This window comes from Pagrus pagrus (assembly GCF_965226575.1).
Source record: "Pagrus pagrus genome assembly, chromosome: 7".
NCBI lineage: Eukaryota > Metazoa > Chordata > Actinopteri > Spariformes > Sparidae > Pagrus > Pagrus pagrus.
Genome location: NC_140191.1, coordinates 21,614,796 through 21,635,735, shown reverse-complemented (window position 1 = coordinate 21,635,735; position 20,940 = coordinate 21,614,796). Strand labels below are relative to the sequence as shown.

At 38.7% G+C, this 20,940-nt stretch overlaps 1 protein-coding gene across 2 annotated transcripts in view; it reads right to left on the bottom strand.

Annotated features, from left to right (window-relative positions):
- The window catches only part of adcy2a (adenylate cyclase 2a), an 80,000-nt gene extending 61,027 nt beyond the window's left edge, over positions 1–18,973 (bottom strand). Inside the window, exons 1-3 of one of the 2 annotated variants that reach the window (XM_084357288.1) lie at positions 18,666–18,973; positions 6,654–7,326; positions 2,387–2,584 (exon numbers count right to left, since the gene is read on the bottom strand). In XM_084357288.1, coding sequence (XP_084213414.1) covers positions 2,387–2,584; positions 6,654–7,199 — 744 coding nt within the window. In that variant the 5' untranslated portion in view covers positions 7,200–7,326; positions 18,666–18,973. The remainder of the gene's footprint in view (positions 1–2,386; positions 2,585–6,653; positions 7,327–18,665) is intronic. The other variant, XM_084357289.1, reaches the window with a different exon arrangement.
- Positions 18,974–20,940: the final 1,967 nt, after the last annotated feature.

Here is a 20,940-nt window from a genome sequence, read left to right as displayed (position 1 = left end):
ACAATAACGTCTCTTCAGGTAAGTGTTAATTAACATGGTTAAGATGCAGCCATCAGAGAGCATTAATGGCATAATGGCCTGACATTTTTAGAAAGCAAAAGACAGGAAAGAATGGAGTGGTGTGTGAATCAGTGTATCTTTAGCTACCTTTTTGTGATAGACGAGGCCACACTCGACATCTGTCTTGCCAAGCATTATTTCAGCTTCCAAATGATGAAGACTTAATGTAGTGTGGTGTTTTCAATGAGCCCTGACAACACTGCTTTTTGTTCGTCTTGCCACATTTAACTGCAGATATAATGGTGCTAAACAATGTAATATACAGTACACAGCACATAGGTACATAGTACAGAGCTCCTGGAAAGAAGGGAAAAGGAATATTCTGTATATTTAACTTTATGGGCAAACTGGTCTCAGATCAACAGCATTTTTTATATATTCTGACTCAAATGCTGCTGTATGGTACTGAGAGGGCCACATGGGAAATAGTCAGCGAGCCTGCAGTTGCACCATAAGAAGATTGATAAATTCATGGACAGAAAATACGTATTGATTTACTCAAGTTGATTTACAGCAGTGTCACACAACACATCTTATCAGCTTCCTTCATACTAGTTGACTGCACTTTTCCCCCAGTGTGACTATATGATAGATGTTTGTTCTAGATCTGTTTATGGCTTTCTCATCAAACAGCAATAATATTCAATGTGGCTGCACTCATTAATATATGTTGGCTACATAATCAGCTGTCCCTCACAAGCTGAGGTATCCATCAAGTTGAATTCTGTGCTTTCAATACAGCAATTCTAGATACACACATGAAAAAATAATATGGATGGTTCTATAGAGGCATCACGTCATTCATGACCTGTGCCATACAGTTTGTCATACTATCTATTCCCCTCAATCTAGCATCACTTGTATCCCTCTCTGAAGTGTAAAAATGGACTTACAACGACAACAAAATGCCATATTACCAAGAGTGAAAATTGACATTCAGTAGCCATTAATATGTATTCAGTACTGTATTTGGATTATCCACAAAATGTGACAAAACATCTTGCAGCAAAAGAAGCAGTCCAACAGTAAGCCATTGGAATACCTCATACTCAATCCTGCAAATACCCTTACCTTAAATGTTTACTTGGCCGTGTAGTTTTTATCCTCCCCTTTGTAATTCTGTGCTATTCTACACCCTGCTATTAGAGATCTGATCTGATATGAAAAGCTTTATTTAATTAACCAAACCACTTGTTAGTTTCTCTCATTTGTTTTACATATTGTGTTTGCGATTTAGTTATTGGATTTGATTTGTTCATTTAACTACATTGACAAAGTTTTGAAGAAAGTGCTAAATGTAACATAATAAATTTAAAGTAAACCATGGCTGGTTAGGATCTAAGAGAGTGAGGGGCACTTAAACATATCTAGGAATAATAGTTAAGGTAGAAGGGAGTCTTTAAATGACAATAACAATCAATTACTCTTGTATTATCTTTCTGACATAGCCTAATCTCTACAGCTTTTCAAGAAGAACAGCCTCTATATTAATTTACAATCACTGAAAAGAAAAAGAAAAAGAAAAAGACAAAAAAACATGATGAAATGTCAGGAAGCACTCAAGCTTGTGCGTGATCAATCCAAAACTTAAAAGACTGCCTGATTTAGAATGTAGGTCAGATATCACAAGAGATGAAATAAAAGGATGGAGATTTTTTCCAGGCCATCTCAATCCCCAAGTCTTGTTTTAACATTTATCCATGTTCTCCACATGACAGACAGGAGAAACACTCTCTTATCATAGACTGACAAAACTGCTCTGGAGAGCAACTGCACATGTTTAGGTATTAGGCAGAGGCCAATTCAAGCAGAACAGAAAACGAGCAAAGAAAAGCCAAGTCAAATCTCAAGCTCCTCTTGCTACCAGATATCATTATGTTCTCTGGCAACCAGGGAAATTATATTTGAGGGCCATATTTTTAAGACTTTAATCAATAAATATGTCCTCTGACAAGTGGAAATGATCATGGCATGGATATGGCTAGGGTTTTCTGATTAAATTTAAAAAAATATGCACCACTAAAGCCAACATATTTCCCACAGATGTTGTCATTCACCACAGGAGATCTCAACTGAGTTTAACAGAAAAATAAAGCAAGGTAAGGAAGAAAGAAACATGCATCAGCAACATCTAAAATCCACTAGCCTAGATTTCTTTCGTATCCCTTAGTGTTTATGTACCTACTTATGGTTTGTTGAGATACTATCAAGCACTTATTTTTCAAGAGATAGGAGTGAACCATGTACTACCAATAATAAAACAGAATGTACCACATGTTCCTCATCAACAAACAAATTCACCACAGAATACATCTATGTGTCTTACCTGATCCCACGGACAGACTATCCCGCCAGTAAACATAAAGAGGTAACCCATGGCAACCAAGCAGGCCCAGATGACCAGGGAGAAAACACGTAGAAGCTTCTTGAAGATTGACTCAATGCAGACGAGAACAAACACAGCCAGGAAGATAGCCAGCGCTGTGGGCACAGTGATTACAAAGGCCACATGGTCCTCAACGTTCTGAAAAGGGACAGGATAAAATTTTTTAAAAAGACAGTGAGACATGTGGACAGGCTATTAAGGAGAGAGAGGGAGAGATATGTAATTTATCAGAGAAGGAGGAATAATTCATTTGAGAGAAAACTTGGTTTGCCTGGGAGAGATTAATAAGGAAAAGAAGCAAATTTAGAAGACGGAGACTTCTCGATGGGGTTATAAAAAGCCACTCCTTTGGCTCCGTGTTTCTTCCTTAGCAACCTGAAAATGAAAACCAAGGCAGATATATGACTCGAAAACAGAAGGAAACAGATTTCAAAAATCTTTCTTCTGCTTTTTTTAAACAAAGTGTCTTTGATCACATATGCTATTGCCCAATTCTTGCTCAAGTACTTTTAAATGTTTATTTAGTATGCATTAAAACATAAAACAGCTCTGTATGTGTGAACTGCTTTGCTTTCTCTTCCTTGGAAAAATAAAATGCCACCCATTCTGTTACTGTACATTATCTCTCAGAACATTCACTTGAGCCTACAGAGTACACTGCTTTTAGATATCTGAACTAAACAGGTAAGGATAGGACTAAGGCTGAGAATACAAATAAAAGTAGAAGAAAATTAAAATTATTTAACTGAATTACTTATTTATGTATTCAATTATACCAATATACTATTATACTCAAAGATACTACTTATATTTTCTTTCTGCAGCATATTTTAAAAGGCAAATCTGAAATATGTGTTCCCAGATATCTTATTCCATACATCTTTTTAATAGGAACTAGAAAAGGGTATGTGTAAAATTGTTAAGTATAAGCTCCATGATTGTAGGATCACCACAATCAAAATAAATTTCAACATGGTTGAATTTTCAAGCCAAAGAAAACAAAAGTGATACAAAAATGTATACTGTGAGAACATCCTATAGTGTGGAGTGTGGAAAAACCCTAAAAAGCCCCCAGTGTTAACCAGGAGCAAAGTTGAAGCCACATCCATAATGGATTTGCTGCAGCCTTTCTGAAATACACTTAGATCTGAAAGTTCTAATAAAAATTTCAGGAGTTTCTTCAAGGTGCATGTAGGACGATCGCACAGTGAAGTGAGTCGTTTGTGCTGCCTGCCTTTTCCAGGCTTCTTCCCATCATTGCTTTTCAAGTCATGCGATGGATGGGGGATGGAAAAGGTTCAGGATATGGATATGTAGGCAGATGTGTCACATCCTCAGTGGCACATTTGGCTGTGTAGGCAAGGATGTCTGAAATATACGGTCATCAGTTAAACTCAGTTTTGTGTCATATTTGCTATTGGGTGAATTCTGACTCCAATTTTTATTTAGTTTAACATCAGAGCTCTTAATTTGTTGACACTGCTGCGGATCCATCCAAAAAGACAGAGCTTTGTTTGATCTCCCATTAATTTTTGATCTTTTTAAACTCCAAATATGAGCTGTGGAAATTTCTCTGCATACTCCAAATTACTGAATGGATATCTTTATTGAACTAGAGTTGTAAATATTAACATTCATGAAAGCTATTATGAAAAGGAATAATTTGTTTTCACGAATCACTAAAACACATTCTTTTTCTTTCCATCATTGTTTTCAGAAGGAACCTAACTATCAAAATGCCAGTCTAGCTCACAATGCTTCTCTTTGCGCATTTGTCCTCCTTCTCTTCATTACTTTGCTTTCTCCTTCTTTAGCCCCCCGCCCCCACCTACCCCCTGTCTCTTTTTCATGCACACAGTCAATGCACTGGGACAGGAGAGGATATGTGTGGCTGCAGAGAGCCACAGAGAGTTTGTCTCGCCCAGAGCAGAGCTCCAAAACAGCTCAGGATTTAGGTCAGCCAGCCAGCAGGATGGAGGGATGATAGGATACAAATAAAAGAGGGAGACAGAAATATGAGGAGGTGAGAGATGACAGAGGCAAGAGATTGTAGAGAAATAAGAGATGATGGAGGGGGGAAAAAGGGAGCAGCAAAAGTCATGCTTATCCAGCAGACGGATAGAGCAAAAAGAAAAGAGGATGTAGGACAAATCACGCAGAGGCCTAACAGAAAAATACATTTACTGAGATGCTTGTTCGTTGTGATCGCACAAAAGCATGTGCAGAATTATATTCTTAGTTTCTGATTGTTGAGAAATATCAAAACTTGGGATTTCAAAGGCCATTTTTTATAGTACTGGAGCACCCATGTTTCCAACTCAACATGAATACTTAATGTTTTTGCTGCTATTTATCTTTCACACTCTTACAAAAGCTTTAACACAAATACTGCCTGCTGGATCATATACTAAATCCAAAGTGAAATGATCAATTAGGTCATTCATGGGTACAAACACCAGTTGTTGATAAGGCAATAAGTCAGAAACATTATGAATGATGATTACCCAATTAAAATCATCAAGAACATCGCTATAATGATAATTACATCAGTGTTCAGGAGGTTATTAAAATGCAATCAATGCAATCAGAAAAGTTGCCAGATTAAATATGATAAATCAGAAGATTGTTGTCTCTTCTAGTCTTTTAGATAAGGGATTTCATTTTTCTGACTAATTAGGGATATGTGACTCTGTTTTGTCTTGATTGCATAGAAATGTACTCCACTGTTGATAATGACCTCAACATCTGCTGGTTGTTAGTTACAGTGCAGAAAAATAAGCTTTTAATTCAGTTTTGTATGTTTAGTAACAATACATTAGTGTTCCCATTGATTAATTTTGTTCTGGTGATTTCATAATTGTGCAGGTTTGTGCAGCTATCCTTGTTAGGACTTTACTTTGACTTCCATTCTTTGTGTAAAGCGTGACCAAAACCCGTACCAGTTTATGCCTAACCCTAACCTCAACTTTACCAAAATTTACACCTGACCCCTAAACCTTACCAGGACCACATAAATCACATTTGGCTGCATTAGGCCCAGTCTTTGGTCCCCATGAGGACTACTAATGTTTATGCCAGAAAAGGTCCCCAATAGGTAACAAAAACGCACACGTGCGCACACACACACACACACACACACACACACACACACACACACACACACACACACACACACACACACACACGTCACCCTGTGTTTGTGTCAGTGTTGTCTTTGTCTCACTGTCTCTTTCAGTGTGTTTTAGACTAATCCCTTCTTAATAGCAGACTCAGCAGTGACAGGGAATGGGAGATGCAAAAAATGTGCTAAGCTATAATAAGGTTATATTAGTAAATCTTCTTAAATCAATCATTAGATTCTGGTAATATTTCACTATGTTCTAAAAATGCTTCCCTTTTAAAGATGGGTATGGTCAGGCAGACTATTTAGATCATAACCAGTCAAATTGTGCACTTAAAAGTAAGTTTGGGCTATTTTTTTTATTTCCCTCAGAATGTCTCTTTATTTCACAGAGTGCCTTGCCTTCACTGCATGTATTTTTTCAGGTTTTTAGAAGAGATAACCCTGTCAAAATAGTGACAGAAGGAAACAGATCTCGTATCTGTAGTTCAGTCAACCATGAGGTCAGACAATAACTGAGCCCCTTATTCCCCCCTCACTTTTATCTCACCCTTCTCTTCGCATTAGTGCTGCAATGAGGGCGGCATGCTGTGAGAGTGTGCGTGTACATAGGTGTTGCACAGGCACGCTTGTCTGTGTGTGCATTGTATGTGAGTGAGTCAGAGGGGAGCTCATGTATTGTGTTTCACAAGCCAGCGGATCGTGTGTATGTGTGTGCCCAAATTTCCAAGTTTGTGTGCACATGATTGGCAAGGCTGCTTGTGTGATCCTTTTCCTATGCGTGCTTACAGACAATGTGAGAGTTTACAATCTGTGTGTGCGCGCCACATGTGCCTCGATCCACACTGTTTACAGAGCTTACATTTGATATTAATTTTCTGCAAATATTGTGACTGTAATTTACAGCCCACACAGGGATGTACAACATTTTGTGCTGGAATATAATGCAATCTATATATCTATATGGTCCAGGACATTTGTTTATTTGTACTTTTTTAATCTGCAAAATGCATTTGTGTGTGTATGTGTGTGTGTGTGTGTGTGTGTGTGTGTGTGCTTTCCGCATGTTATGAATGAGACGCTTACCAGTCCTGAAGCAAAGAACACAGTCAGCAGAGCCAGGCAGGCTCCCATCACTATGAGCAGCAGAAACACAATCAGAGGATGCTGCTGGCTCATACAGTAGTAGGACTCATACAGCCAATCCGGGGACCTGTTCCTCTTGTCCTGACCTCCTCTTCCTTTATCCCCTTGACCAGACTCCCCTGCCCGGTCCAGGAGATACCGCTTCCTCCTTATTGCCTCTTGCCACATGGATCTGGGAGCCAAGAAGGAGGTAGAGGAGGGAGAGAAACTAGAGGAGGCAGAGGAGGTGGTCACTGTTGAGGTATTAATAGTTTCCACCACAGATGAGGAGCAGTTGCTCTGTTCCGCTCTCCTGCTGTTGTTGTTCCTGTTGGGGACCTTGGTGTGTGAGCTCCTGATCTCCAGTGTAGCCTTCGGTTCCTCCTCCACCCCCTCTCTGAAGTCCTTCAGGCGAAGACAACTGAAAGCTGAGGCTGAGTCAGAGTCAGAAGCAGCGTGCGCTGGCCGGAGGGGTGGCAAGAACGCACCGAGGGTAGAGCGCAGCATCCTCCTCTTTCTCCTCCTGCCAACATGTTGAAGCGGGAAATGAAGGGGAGTGCAGAGACTGAGAGCTCTTTTGAGTGAGAGAGAGAAAAGTGGGAGGGAAGTGAAGGGAAAGGGGAGGGAGAAAGGGCTAAGGGGGAGGGGAGGAGGAAAAAGAAGGTGCAGCAGCAAGAAGAAGACAGCGAGTGAGAGAGAGAGAGAGAGAGAGAGAGAGAGAGAGAGAGAGAGAAGAGAATAAAACAAGAGGAGAAATTATGACACTGACATTTATGTATTATGTAGTATAAATGTGATTTTATAATTTCAGCTGTGAAACTAGGAAATAAGAATGGAAAAAAACTACAGTTTCAGCTCAATCCAGTAGACGATGATGATTTTCAGAAGTGAGATAACCCATTCCATCACACCTTAAGTTTTTCAGTCATCCACTTTCCCCTCTCCTGCTCTTTCTCTGTGCTGTCAGACAGCAATTTTCCTAAATGTCAGACTTGTTCAAACAGCTCTTAATAGTCGAGGGAGAACTGGTGACAGATTTGCAAAAATACACAGAAGTATTTAACCACTATCAAAGCTTCATTTAAAAAATAGGACAGCTAAATTTTCTCATTAAAAACTCAAAATCACATGTTTACAAATATTAGATGATCTTGTGCTGAAAAAGTCATCAAATACAATCAAAATGACTTGATGTAATTTCTTTTTGCACATTCAGTTATGTATCTTAAGTGACTGGTTTCTAAATGATGACTCTTCAGTTTTTCTGTGCAAATAAACAGCTTCGCAAAAAATTTATGAAATAAAAGTGGAAAAACAGAAGCACACGTGGCAGTTGCTCAAATACTGTATGCACACACATGCAAAGACGTACAAGCACAGACACTTCACACACACACACACAAGGCCAGCCAAATATGATGAAAGTGGTGCTGGCCCAAATACTGCTTTTAAAAAGATTAATAAATGATGACTTCCAGATTCCATTAATCCCCTCACAACATGAAGTGCCCCATTTCAGAGTGCTGAATTTAAATGACCAAACTATTATTGCACAAAGCAATAAATCATAATTATACATATTCATTAAGAATATCTAAAAGCTTGTTCGGGTTGCGACTTGTGTGTGCAAGTTCATGCAGGGCCAGTACAGTCACATTTAAGAGGGTGGACAGTCACTTACAAGTTGCCAACTACAAATCCACCAACTGTTTAAGTACAATTTTCCTATTGCGACATACACAACTAACTGTAGCCCCATTCACACTGCCCTTTCAGTGCAGGAATCATGCGCCGATTCTCTGCATCGCCGTCTGTGTGAAAGTTTCAGATGTGGAGGGGGGGACAGTTTCGCTGCAGCTCTGATGCGCCTCCAGAGGTAGTATCAGAGCCGCAGCAGAGGCGAGACGGTGTCTGTTTGAATGGAAAAGCTGGAGGTGTGGAACAGGGGTTTGTCGGTCTGATGGTGTTCACAGTCTGACAGCTAAACAGATCCTTCACTCATCAAATAAAAGAGAAATGTCCCACACTTCAACCCACAAAGCAACATTACAGGACCAAAACAACAATAACGTGGTAACTGGTAGTGTTTTTGGCAACTTGTGAGGGAAAAAATTCTGCATCCATACATGGAAAAGCCTCTGTCATCCTGTCTGTCCTACTGACTCTTCGTCACATTTCTGCTGTGGGAGCTGCTTGGTTCCGTGTGAACAAACAAAGGCGGAGAAATGGTGAGCCTTCGCTGCAGCGATAATGCAGAGTCTCTGTGTGAAAAGGGCTACTAACTAACGCCACACACCAACTAACACCACTGGGCTGGACCTTCCCATTTAATATGCCATACCTTCTCAGGGAACAAAATTCACTTTTGTCACAAATTCTCTTACTTCTGAAAACAAAAATATATTAAATTGATCTGAATTGAATACACAAATAATCATAATCAAACAGGCCTGTCAGGGCTCAAATCTAACAGTGTCCCCCTCATCCTGGGGACGATACAAATTGTGTTTGGTATATGCCCCTTAGGCAAAATGGATTTATGCATGTGTGTATGAATTTGCAAATGACAAACTGAACCAAACACTGACAACAATGCAGCACAACTTCTCATGCTTGCACTAGTAACTATTACTGGCTGTGAGCCACTCAGCACAAGACCCACTAAAAATATGATGTGTTAAAACAGGAAGGATGGAGGAAGGGGGAAACACCCTACTTTTTACCTGATAATGCTATATTGTATGTTATAAATTAGCCTGACTTGCCTTTGAAGTCACTATCAAAATATTGTCAACAGCTAACGATGCCATTCTGAACACCTTGCATAAGGACGATTTATTTGTCACAAATCATTATTATTATCAGGCCTTATCAGTTTTACCAACAGATAGGGGATTCAAGACAGTGGATCTTTGGTGGATCCTTCATACTTTATGTTACATGTGAGAAACAATGGGTTTATCTCCCTAAGATCATAAGAAAATGTTTCCCTACTTATACCTAGTGGTATGTCATTTCTTATTTATTTCCCCAAGGTTGTGAGAAATGAAAAGAATTTCAAAAATGGCCTGTTGATTCAGGTCAGTCCAGCAACACACAAAGAGAGAAACATGTCCACCGTAATACACCCAAACATAAACACAAACAGAGAAATGTCATATAGCAGAGTGATACAATAAAAATTGGGACTCCCACCAGTCAGTAGGACTAATAAACAATGTTGGGGATAACACATTACAAAGTAATCCTCTAGAGTACTTGGATTACTTTTTTGTTGTAACAAGTAACATAACGCATTAGTTCTGCAATACAAGTAATCTGTTAATTAGTTACTTTCTCATAAAAGTAATCATCACTTGAAAAAAATTGCTGTCTTTTCCTTTCCTTTTGTCGCAACAAATATAAAAGTTAATCCCTGAAGCATTTGCACAGTTTCTGTTTCTCTCCTGCTGCTCAGCAGGTGGCAGCATGGCAGTGGAAGGTAAACCTACAGTTGTGTCAGTGCGCATGTGTAGCTAGCTAATTCAATGTAGCAAGATGGCAGAAAGGACAGCCTTAACTTCGTGGAAATATGTTTATGTTTTGAATTTTTTTAGCAGAAAAGACAAGAACAACACGGTGAAATGCAAGTTGTGCCTGGGGGATAGGTGTTTGTCAACTGCATCATATACTAGGCTATAAGAGCCCATGTTGTATTATTTTCATTGAAACAGCTGTGCCTAATACTGTATGCCTCTGCCCAGTTCGCTGTCAGACTTAAAAATAAAGAGCTGTAAATGTTATGTTGCATTTGCTATTATTAGGCTGCAGAATTACTGATTGTGGGCTGTAAAGAAGGCTACAAAATTACAATAGTGTCAATACATTGAAAGGTACATGTACAGTTGGCTACATACCATCTGGACATATAACCGACATGCACAACGAGTCGCATAGGGGTTTTACCGTAATTCCTGGTAACGCTTAAGTACTCTAACATGTTACTTTTCTCAGGAAATAATGCAATAACATAACACGTTACTTAATGCTAAAATACTAAATACTTAATCTTGTATCATAACGAGTTACTTTTAAAAGTTATGTTACCCAACACTGCTAATAAAGCCTGTATGACATCTTCTATTCGCTGCAGCTCTGTTAAAACTTGCTGTAACAAACACACATTCAATTCATTAATGTTATCTCAATTCATTCTGCTGTAATTATTTTGTTATCTGTCATACTCTGCATTAGCTCTTGTCTTATCTATATCCTTTCTCTGCTCCTACAAAGACCCAATTTCCCCACGGGGATCATTACAGCTTCATCTAATCTGATTTAATTAGCATGGGCATCTATTTTGTGGATTTTATTACTAATTTTTAACTGAATGTACATGTAAAAGCATGACCCAACAAATAGGTTTGAAAAAGACATATTTCTTCCAAGTGCAGTCAGTGTTTGAGATGATCAGAGTGGTAGAGATGGTTTTATTGATGGGCAGTGGTAAAAAAAAAAAAAAGAAGTAACTACTCTTTCCTGCACAACATTGTTTCCTCTTTTTCTTCATCTCCACCCCCCCCCCCCCCCCCCCGCATGTGCCCTTTCTTTCACCTCCTTTCTCTTATCCTTCTCCTCCACCTCTTGTTTCATCCAAACACATTTCCCCTGCAATTTTCCACCAGTATGCTTCCTCTGCTCCTGTATTATAAACCTCATCTTTCCCCTCTGATCCTTACACCCTTCACTCTGTCTCCATCAAGCTTTCACTTTCTCTCCTTCAAAATCTTCTTCCCTCTTCAACTCTAAGGCCCTCAACATCTGCTTCCACCTCCTGAATCTAAACTGCTGTACCCCTTACCTCATCCAATATTTTCCCCTTACAACATTTTCCAACTCAGACCCTCAGGTTCCCTTTTCGCATGCCTTTCATTTTCCCTTCCTCCCCCTTCCTCTCATTCACCGTGAAGACAAACTCACTGCATCTCGACCTACTTCCTACTCCTTTACACTACCTACTACCTTTACTTTGTCTAAGACCCCTTCTCTTTTTTCTCTCCAATGCCATGCGATCATGTGTTGTAGGTGATGAGGACAGCTTGAGTTGAAAAATTGCTCCGATTACATTTGACCCTTTGCAGAAACATGAAGTCGTGCAGACACATCTCTTAAAGTTGGCGCATAGATACATATTTGTGAATACTAACTCTATAGCACATTCCAGTTGAGTAATCCACCACAATTCAGAGACAATTACACAGCATCTAAACTGACCAAAGCAGAGATTTATTGTAATCTGACGTTCAATTTTCTAATTATTTTTCCTGCAATTATTCAATGATAACAAATGAGGTACGATTAAACTGGAACTGATTCCAATTGTGACACTGTGTGACTTTTGAAATATACAACTATTGTTTCATGGCAAACACTCAAATCAGTCTCATCTCTACTCTCATTATGGGCAAAATAATCTCCTTTCTGACTGATTCAGGCTTGTTTGACTTCCTGTTAGTTAGAATGATTTAATGTGTTCACCAATAATGAAAACTAAGAAATATTTTTTGTAAACTAATTTGGAAATTATATTTATGTAATAAGCTTTACAAATACCTACAAACATTTTGTTGCTTGTCTGCTCAGTTCAATCTTTTCTTTTTGCCAGTAAGTGATGAATACAACTGACAGCACATTCACATTAAGAGACACAAAGTTGCAGGAAATTATCATGTGAGGTATGGGGAAAAATAAATATACCATCCCCATGCAGCATATATTGCCAGAAGAAACAAGAATGTACAAAACAATGTCACTAGCAAACTCTCTCAACAGCTCTTATTGTCAAATCCAATACCTGTCTTGATTTGTTTGAAAAATGACACTTTGTCAAGTATTATTTAAAGAAACAGGCCGGGCTGACCAAATAATTGCTTAGAAAACGTAATTCGGACAAGGGCAATCATCTAATCACAACAGCAGCTGTTTCAACTATAACTTAGATAATAACTGGCCTTTTTCACAGAAGCCATTTTCACATGTCACAGCAGGAAAAACAGAGGGTTAAACAAAAAAATTAACGATGGTTGAACTCCGTTTAGCTGTGCAAAGTCTTAGTATCACGCATGCTGGCTCACTGTCCCACTGTCGTGACTGGGAGGCTTGACGGACCAAAGCTGTTGTTAATGTTATTAGTTACACCTGTGCTCCTTCTACTGCTACAAGTGAAGTGAGTAAATTAACATCAGATTTACTCAGCTGTAGCTAATTACTCTGTAACCCACATTAATTAATGGTCAAATGACATTAGACTCATGTAGTCAAGTCATGATTATATTTGAATGTTACTGAACAATGTCAAGGAAACTACTAATGAAATTGCTTACTAAATATGAGCTACACTAGTTGATTTTTCCATTAAAAAGTAACTCATTTACACACAAGTTGACTTTTCTGAATAAAAGAACCATTATAACCTCAACCACCAACAACAGCCAACAACACCATTTTTTTCATGTTGAAACAAGCTGAATTTTGTGATTAGGCTAGTACAAAGAAATTTTGTTTCGAACTATGTAGACCACAAAAATAATTATTACAATTTCACTTAAGATCAATGTAATCACAATTAGATGTTTTCCTCAAAGTGTTCAGTCCTAGAATCAGGTAAGCCAATGTCTGTTAGACTGTCGCCTTCCTGATTGAGCAAGTTGTTTTTTCAAGAGTTGATGATGGAAGTAGCAATGAGCCAAGGGAGTAGGTTTGATTTTGAGATTGGTGGGGACACAAAAGTGCTCCAAGGCAGCACTCCTAAAAGTTGACGTTTTTTTGCATTAGCAATCATAATTTCACATCATGCAGATGTTATAGGTTAAATAAGGAACATACGAGGAATAAACCACAATATAAATTTGACAACTGTATAGCAACTACTGTAAACACATAGTAATACATGATGAGGCCTCTTAGAACACCAGACTTGATATAAAGCTCTGATTTTAAAGCCACATGGGCGAAGCATTGCTATTCAGTGTAACTGTAAGTGTAACTTACACTTTGACTCCTAAAGAAGTCTCTTATATCCAGTTTTCTTTTCTTTGACATCCTTTAAATCCTATACAGCACACACGCACGCACACACGTACACGCACGCAAACAGACCCTAACACAAATGTAAATGACACCACTGATATTAATATCCATCTAGCTGACGTGAACCAGGAAGAACCAATGCCGAACATGTTGACAACTTACATTCGCAGAAACATGCACTGCCTCTCGTCCGGTCCAACTAGCACTTTGCAAGTAGTTTTGACAAGCAGAAGGAGTGACAGCGGGGACAGCCAATCACATGTAAGTTAGCAAGAAACCAGCAGCCGATCAGGGAGCGGTATTTAGGTTAGAGGCGGGACTTCTAGCAGACACCGACATTTAAACCTTTGTGTGCCATAATCATTGACTAAACACTACGGACAGCAGTTGTATTGATAGTGACTACACAGTAGTGGCCATATATTGGTAGGGACGTGTCCCTAGCGTCCCTACCCAATTCTATGCTCTTGCAATGAGCCATCTTGCTTCCTTTTCATTTCTGTTGAGCGTTGCACATACACTGTACCAATTTATCCATTTATCAAAAATTCTGGAAACATGCAAGAATCATTGCTGCTTTGCATCTATGACACACTGTGTCCTTGTTCTGAATCATTTACTTAAAATGAGGATTTACTATGACAATTAACTTTAGTCTTGGTTCTTTGTAATTTGATGACTTCAAACAAATAAAACAATGTGTATAGTGCTAGTAAAAAGTAACTTCAGGAGGGTAGATTTCTGGCCCCATAAAAACATTAAATTATGACATCCCATTTGTCACTCATGGTTGCTCCATGTTTATTACTTTGTGGAGTGTGAAATTATTTAATAAAAAATATGTGTTGTTTGCTCACTTCTGTGCTAAGGTGACAAAAGGCAGCGTCCAAAATAGACTGCGGGGGAGGCAGAAGCCAGTGAGATGAATTCAAACATATTCACTAGAGGTAGTGAAGCAGTTGGCAGATATTGACCTATCAGGGTTAAGTGGAGGTCAAGAAAAACAGACACACTGTCTTCCTACAGAAAGACACCTCCCACACATACACATGCACACACGCACACACACACACGTTCCAGTGACACTTGCAATGATCACTCCTAATTTATTGTCAAACTGCTTCCAGCTGTCAATACATTATCCAAAGCTGACCACTATCCCTGTGCTGTATTCTAAAAAACCAGCAGGTGAAGTGGGCTAATGAGAGCACACAAAAATGCAGAAAAATCTCCATCACAAATAGGGTTGGGTACCAGACTCGGTACTTCTAAGGGTACCGAGCGAATTATGTCAGAAAAGCGAGTGAATTATGTTATGAATTATGTTACTACTCCCTATTTTATATAGCAAGGGGTCAGTCCACCAGCTCAATGCTGACAGATAAAGGAAATTCCCTTTAACGTGCTAACGAGGTTAGCATCGCTACCACGATAAAAGTATATTTACAAACGATACGTTTTAATTCACATACTTAACACAAATGACATGTGTGCTCATATTTCCAGACATACACAGTATTGAATATGCATTGGAAATGAAATTATAACTCCTGACGTCACATACTTAACTCAATCTGCTGCAGCACTGTAACTGTAAAAATTCAGCCACCACTAGCGGAGACATTTTGTGCCAGGAGAGGGCAGCACATATACATCTTGATGTAGACTTATATGCAGTAACTCAAGATGCTACTGAATTAAAACTTAGAAAAACTGGCCCACTTGTGAAGTGCATTATAACTGGAAATATGACTCATGATATATTGACTCTAAAAGTGAATGATTTAACACTGGTTAGAAGTGAATTGACTATTTTTGTTATGAAAGAGATTAACATACCAAAAAAAAGGTACCGTTGGGTACCGGTACTGAATTCCAGGTACTGATATCGGAACCGGTATCGGTTCAAATGTGAAAGGTACTCAATCCTAATCACAAATGTGGCTATTACTTAAGTTCCACATTGACATGTGTGTAGTTCTAGTTCACATACTTCCTCTTCCGAAAATGTAGGGAAAAAAGAGACTTGAATGGTCTTTGCACTGCAGACTAATGGTGGTGGTACTGCATTTCTCCCATGGTCACTATATTCCTCTCTTTAGCAGCTGTTTTCTTCACTTTCAGGACAGTTTGTCTGCATTCTCTGCTGGGAAATCTCCACTTCAAGAAACCCCTTCAGCAACATCATTTGATACAGTTCTAATGGTTCTCTCATTATCAAGGAGCTATGAGGGACAGTTCCCCTACAGAGAAAAACCTCCCAAGTCAGCAGTTGTTTACGGACAGGGGATACAATCAAGATGATTGGGCAGTTTCCTACCTGAATTAATTGCCCCAGTGGTAGATAGTTGCTAGCCACAATAACAGCTGGCAGGAGGTGGTTCTCAGGTTCTTATTTTCCTAATTCCTTTACCAGGGACACAATGTTTCTTGCACTAATTTTATGATTACAGTTGTTTGTTAAAAGGGTGTCACAAACTCCAAATCCACTATTCAATTTATTTACATTTTAAGGTCACAATTCGATTTAGTTTTTGTTGGAAACATTTTTTTTTCTCGGCAAGGATGGCTATGCCATATTCAGAGTCTTGATTTGAAAACATCATTATTTGTTTTATACTCTGTCAACTGTAATTTACATTTTCAAACTCTTCTTTTAAAACACACACATGGGTACATGGTATCAAGTGTGATATTACTGCCATGTGTTTTATAATGTAACACACAAAGGCCATATGGTTGAATTTAAATAATTTACTTCCAAAGTAATAACAGTAACTTTTATCACGGGTCAATTCGTAAAAAAAAACAAAAAAAAAAAACCTGTTGAACACACAACCATAAAAGGGTAATTAGATGGCAGAGGTGTACTGTAACAGACTGTCCTGTGTTTACTAGATGTGTTTCTGTATTTAAAGTAGCAAGTTCTCTCGGACTTGCTGAATGGCAGGAGTTAAATTTAGCTCTGCTGTGTCGTCTTTGAAATGTTGTGTGTTTTTAGTAGGGGGTGTGACGATATTTCTCCTCAAGGTGAAAAGCTGTCTCACCATATCAATACATAACAGAGGCAGAGCAGCAGCCAGCATGACTCGTGAACCCAATATCGTGTATCTTCTCGTGAGCTGAGTGTATCATCACACCCTTTGTTTTTAGGGCTGCACAATATGGTAAAAAAAATCTAACTGCAATTACTTTGACAGATATTACGATTGTGATGTGATTCACGACTGGTGGGAATGGGGGGTGGAAATAATTTTTGCATCACAATTTTCATTTTCACTAAACAAAATTAAAAAAAATAGTAAATTATGATGATGTGGTTTTGTTGGGATCTGAACCAAACAAACATGCTTTCTTCCATCTGGGGAACATGATTTATAGGCCAGTACATCTTTGCAGCACTACACAACTTTTCTATAATGCTGTTTTGTTCCACATTTACCAAAAAAAATTCAGCTTCTGCCATTTGGATATTGCATATTGTGATTTTGATGATTCATATTGTTTTTTTCTTTAAAACATTATCATAAACATTAATTAGACCATTCCTTCACCAAGAAAAATAATCCTGGCATAGCAGGGGTTTTAATTGACTTGTGATTTAAATGTGAGTGTTGAGCTATGTGATGCCAGAAACACCCATTGTTTAAACTAATGTTGGTGCCTAGGGGAACCTTTGCTTAAAAACAAAATGCACTTCACAAACAAAGTCTGTCACTAAATTAGCAAGGATCTGTTTCTGCCATGAAAGAAGGCAGACCCCCTGAGTCTGTGGCAGTTAGCCTGGTGTTTTCTGTGCTTGCCAGCTGAGCATGTTTTCTCGCTCCCTTACTCGGTGCTTTAGGAACTGCAATCAATCAATAACCAAATTAGTTGTTTTTCCCTCTTTTTGGTTATCCGTCAGTAAATCTCTCTGATGTGTTTGCAGCCTGAGAGCAAGACAGGTTTCCCAGAATGTTCAGAACTGCATTGCTTGATTCAATTTTAAGATTTTTACTGATGCCAGTGGATCCAGCACTGAGGCTCAAGCTGAATTAAATTTTACAGAGCCAGCACACAAGTTCAGCCAAAGTGCCTTCCAGTCATATGACCATAACAGTGGGAATTATCATAAATATACTACAATAGAGATTTACAGTAGATCTCATTCACAAAGTGTTTTCCATGCTGCACTCAACAGTAAAAAACACAGATCAAGCCGTTTTCAATATAATCCAGATCTTACTGAATGGAACATTGAAACATGGGTGTTATATATGAAAAAGCCATAAAATGTTGGAATCTGCAAAGACTTATTATACTCTTATTTGGTCTACCTGTTTTTAATGGAGTGCCTGTATAGAGCTATAAAACTGTTGTTGCTTCTGGTCAACATTTAACTGCAACAGAGTTTTCAAAGTTATGAGCAGCATTTTAAATTTAGCCTGTTGTACTTAACTAACCAGGTCCACCTCACAGCAACAATAAGTCAAATTCAGCTTGTCAGCTGAATGAATGCAGCAGTAGCCTTTTACCAAGTGATAAAAGTGTACAAACCTAACCACATTGTGGAATAATTAAAACACAACTCTTATATGTCAGTCTATTTGTCTGGATATCTTTTGAGGTCTGTGAGGATTTTGAGGACCTAAAATTTAAGGAAATACCACATGTTCCTGAGCTTTTCTGTCCACCTTCAACTAAAGCTGTCACATTATGTAGTTACAACTCACTCTGCAAGCCAAGGCAGTTAATTTATCAGCATATTCCCACAGTACAACATTTAGCTAGTATGCTGCTAAAGTATTAACATTATTTGTGCGTATTTAGTCATGGCATATACTGTTTAACTACTCAACACCTTGAGCAGTTCAGTTTCACAGCAAATGAGTCACGTATTTCATGTAAATGGTAAAACCACCTTACCTCCAAGAAGGGAGATGCCAAGGTCGACCTGTGCATGGTGGTCTCCCTCCAGAGCCACGCGGCAACAGCAGCTAAAATTTGCGCAGCCAGCTAGCTAGCTAGGACAATTAGCTTTTTAAGGGGCTAACGCCACAACGTCCGACAGAAACAGCGAAGAACAATTCACGTTTTTCCTACACTATACTTTCGTATATGACACTCTGAAACTCTTCTCTTGAAAAAACATCAATAAGCTTTCTTTTCTTGGTACTAGTGAATGCACATTAGGAGTCGTAAAACCTAACTTTAAAAACAACCTTTCTGTTGCCTCTGACGGAGCTGTCCAGAGGGCGCGCATGCGCACGGTCGAAGGGCAGTGATTGGCTGATCAAGGCATGGAGAGGACAGTGTGCCAATCCATACTGCTTCATGGTTTTATTAAAAGAGCTAAAACAAACACCTTAGACACGTGATGCAGTTGGTTCATATGCAGCACAATATTCATTTTAAATAAAGCCATTTTTGCTTTGTATAATTCACACATTGTCACAAAACACACAAGCGGAAACGTAATAATTTGAGGAGATAAAAAGATTTTGAATCTTTCTCACCCTTTTGTCATTAGGCCTAATTTGATTCAATTTAACTGATTTGATATACATCTTTTGTATTCTACAACATACTATTGTCTACCGAGCAGTCTCCAATTCTCATCTGGCATAACCCAGATCTCAGGATAGGCTAGACTTGGATATTTTTCAGTCACTACAGTATACATTTTAACACTTTATTACCCGTGCCTAGCAGTGTGTCGTTTTCACCTGTCTGCGTGTCAGAGAACTAACTGCATGGGTTTTCAACCTTCAAATTGAAATGACATGTTTTTCACTTTACTAGTGAGAAATTCTGAATAACTGTGAAGAGGAAACACTGAGGGGTACAATGGATATTGCAATAATTCAAGTTTGCTATCTTTCATCAAAAATGTTGTTTAATTACAGTTTGGATTTAAGTTGATTACATGCTCAAAACTAGCCACAAAGTGTATTTGTCCCACTTGCACAACAGGAGAGGTTTTGCACAATAGGCACAGAAGCAGTACTGCCTATGTTGTTTGCACGTACATATATCTTGTGAGGATTCTCATTCCTTCCCCAGCCACAAACCCTAACCATCACAACAACATGCATTACCCTTACCTTAACTGTAATGTAATCCTTAAACCAAGTCTTGCCCTTCAAACAGCCCTTTGGAGAAGTGAAAACCTGACAAAATGTCACTGAATTTGTGCAGCAGGAGCCATAAATAAGCCTAACAAAAGGCTCATTGATCTTGGTTTACCACAGACAACCAAGCCTGTGGTTTTCTGATAGAATAAAACCAATTAGGTTTCTTGTTTTGTCAAGTCACTGAAAGGTCTCTGAAAGAAAGAAGACCTCCGATTTCCATGTAACATCTCAATTATATCATGTTTACTATGGTAAAGATATACGAGGTGCAAGAATTTAAATTCAGAGCAGGAGGAAGAAAGTTTATAAAAAAAAGCCTCACATTAGGGGTGGAGATTTTTCTCCCTGCTGCAATAATTTTCACACTGCTTCTCTTTGAAAAGGACTTCAATTATTCACAGCTTCTCTGTGGCGTCAGAGGGAGAAAAAAAAGGCCTAGTTCCACAGTTCAGAAAGTGTGACACATTCTGCCTTTTTAACCTTGATCCACCTTTTTATTCTCTAATTTACCTCTAACAACTAATCAGGGGCTAATTTTCTTCCAGTTCAACCCCCTCTGAGAATCGATTACACCACCCTGTGACAATTCAAACCTTCACATTGACATTTATCATAAAACAAATGAAAATATTAATGATGTGAGTAAAAATAACGAGTAAATGTGTGAAATTAAACGAGTGAGGGAAGGTGTGTTTTTCATTGTCTTTGTCACACTTTGAAATGAGAAGACGACGGCCTGAAGTACCTCTACTGTGCGTGTGTGCATGTGTGTCTTGACAGAATGAGAACAGCTGGAGAGTGGTCATGGGAGTTATCTTTCTCTTTCACTCCCCCATCTTCTTTTTACTGCATTGCATTGCACAAAGGCAGAGGCAATAAGCCGCTGCCCTCTACAGTATTTTCCATCTGAAAACCATATTTTGTACGATCTCTCTCTCTCTCTCCTACTAACTGGTCTTTAACTTATAGTGTCTGTGCTCTTTCTCTTGACATCCCTCTCCTCTTTCTTTCACTGCCTCTCAATTTCATCTGTCAGTGTCCTTCTCCCTTTCTAATTTTCACTTATG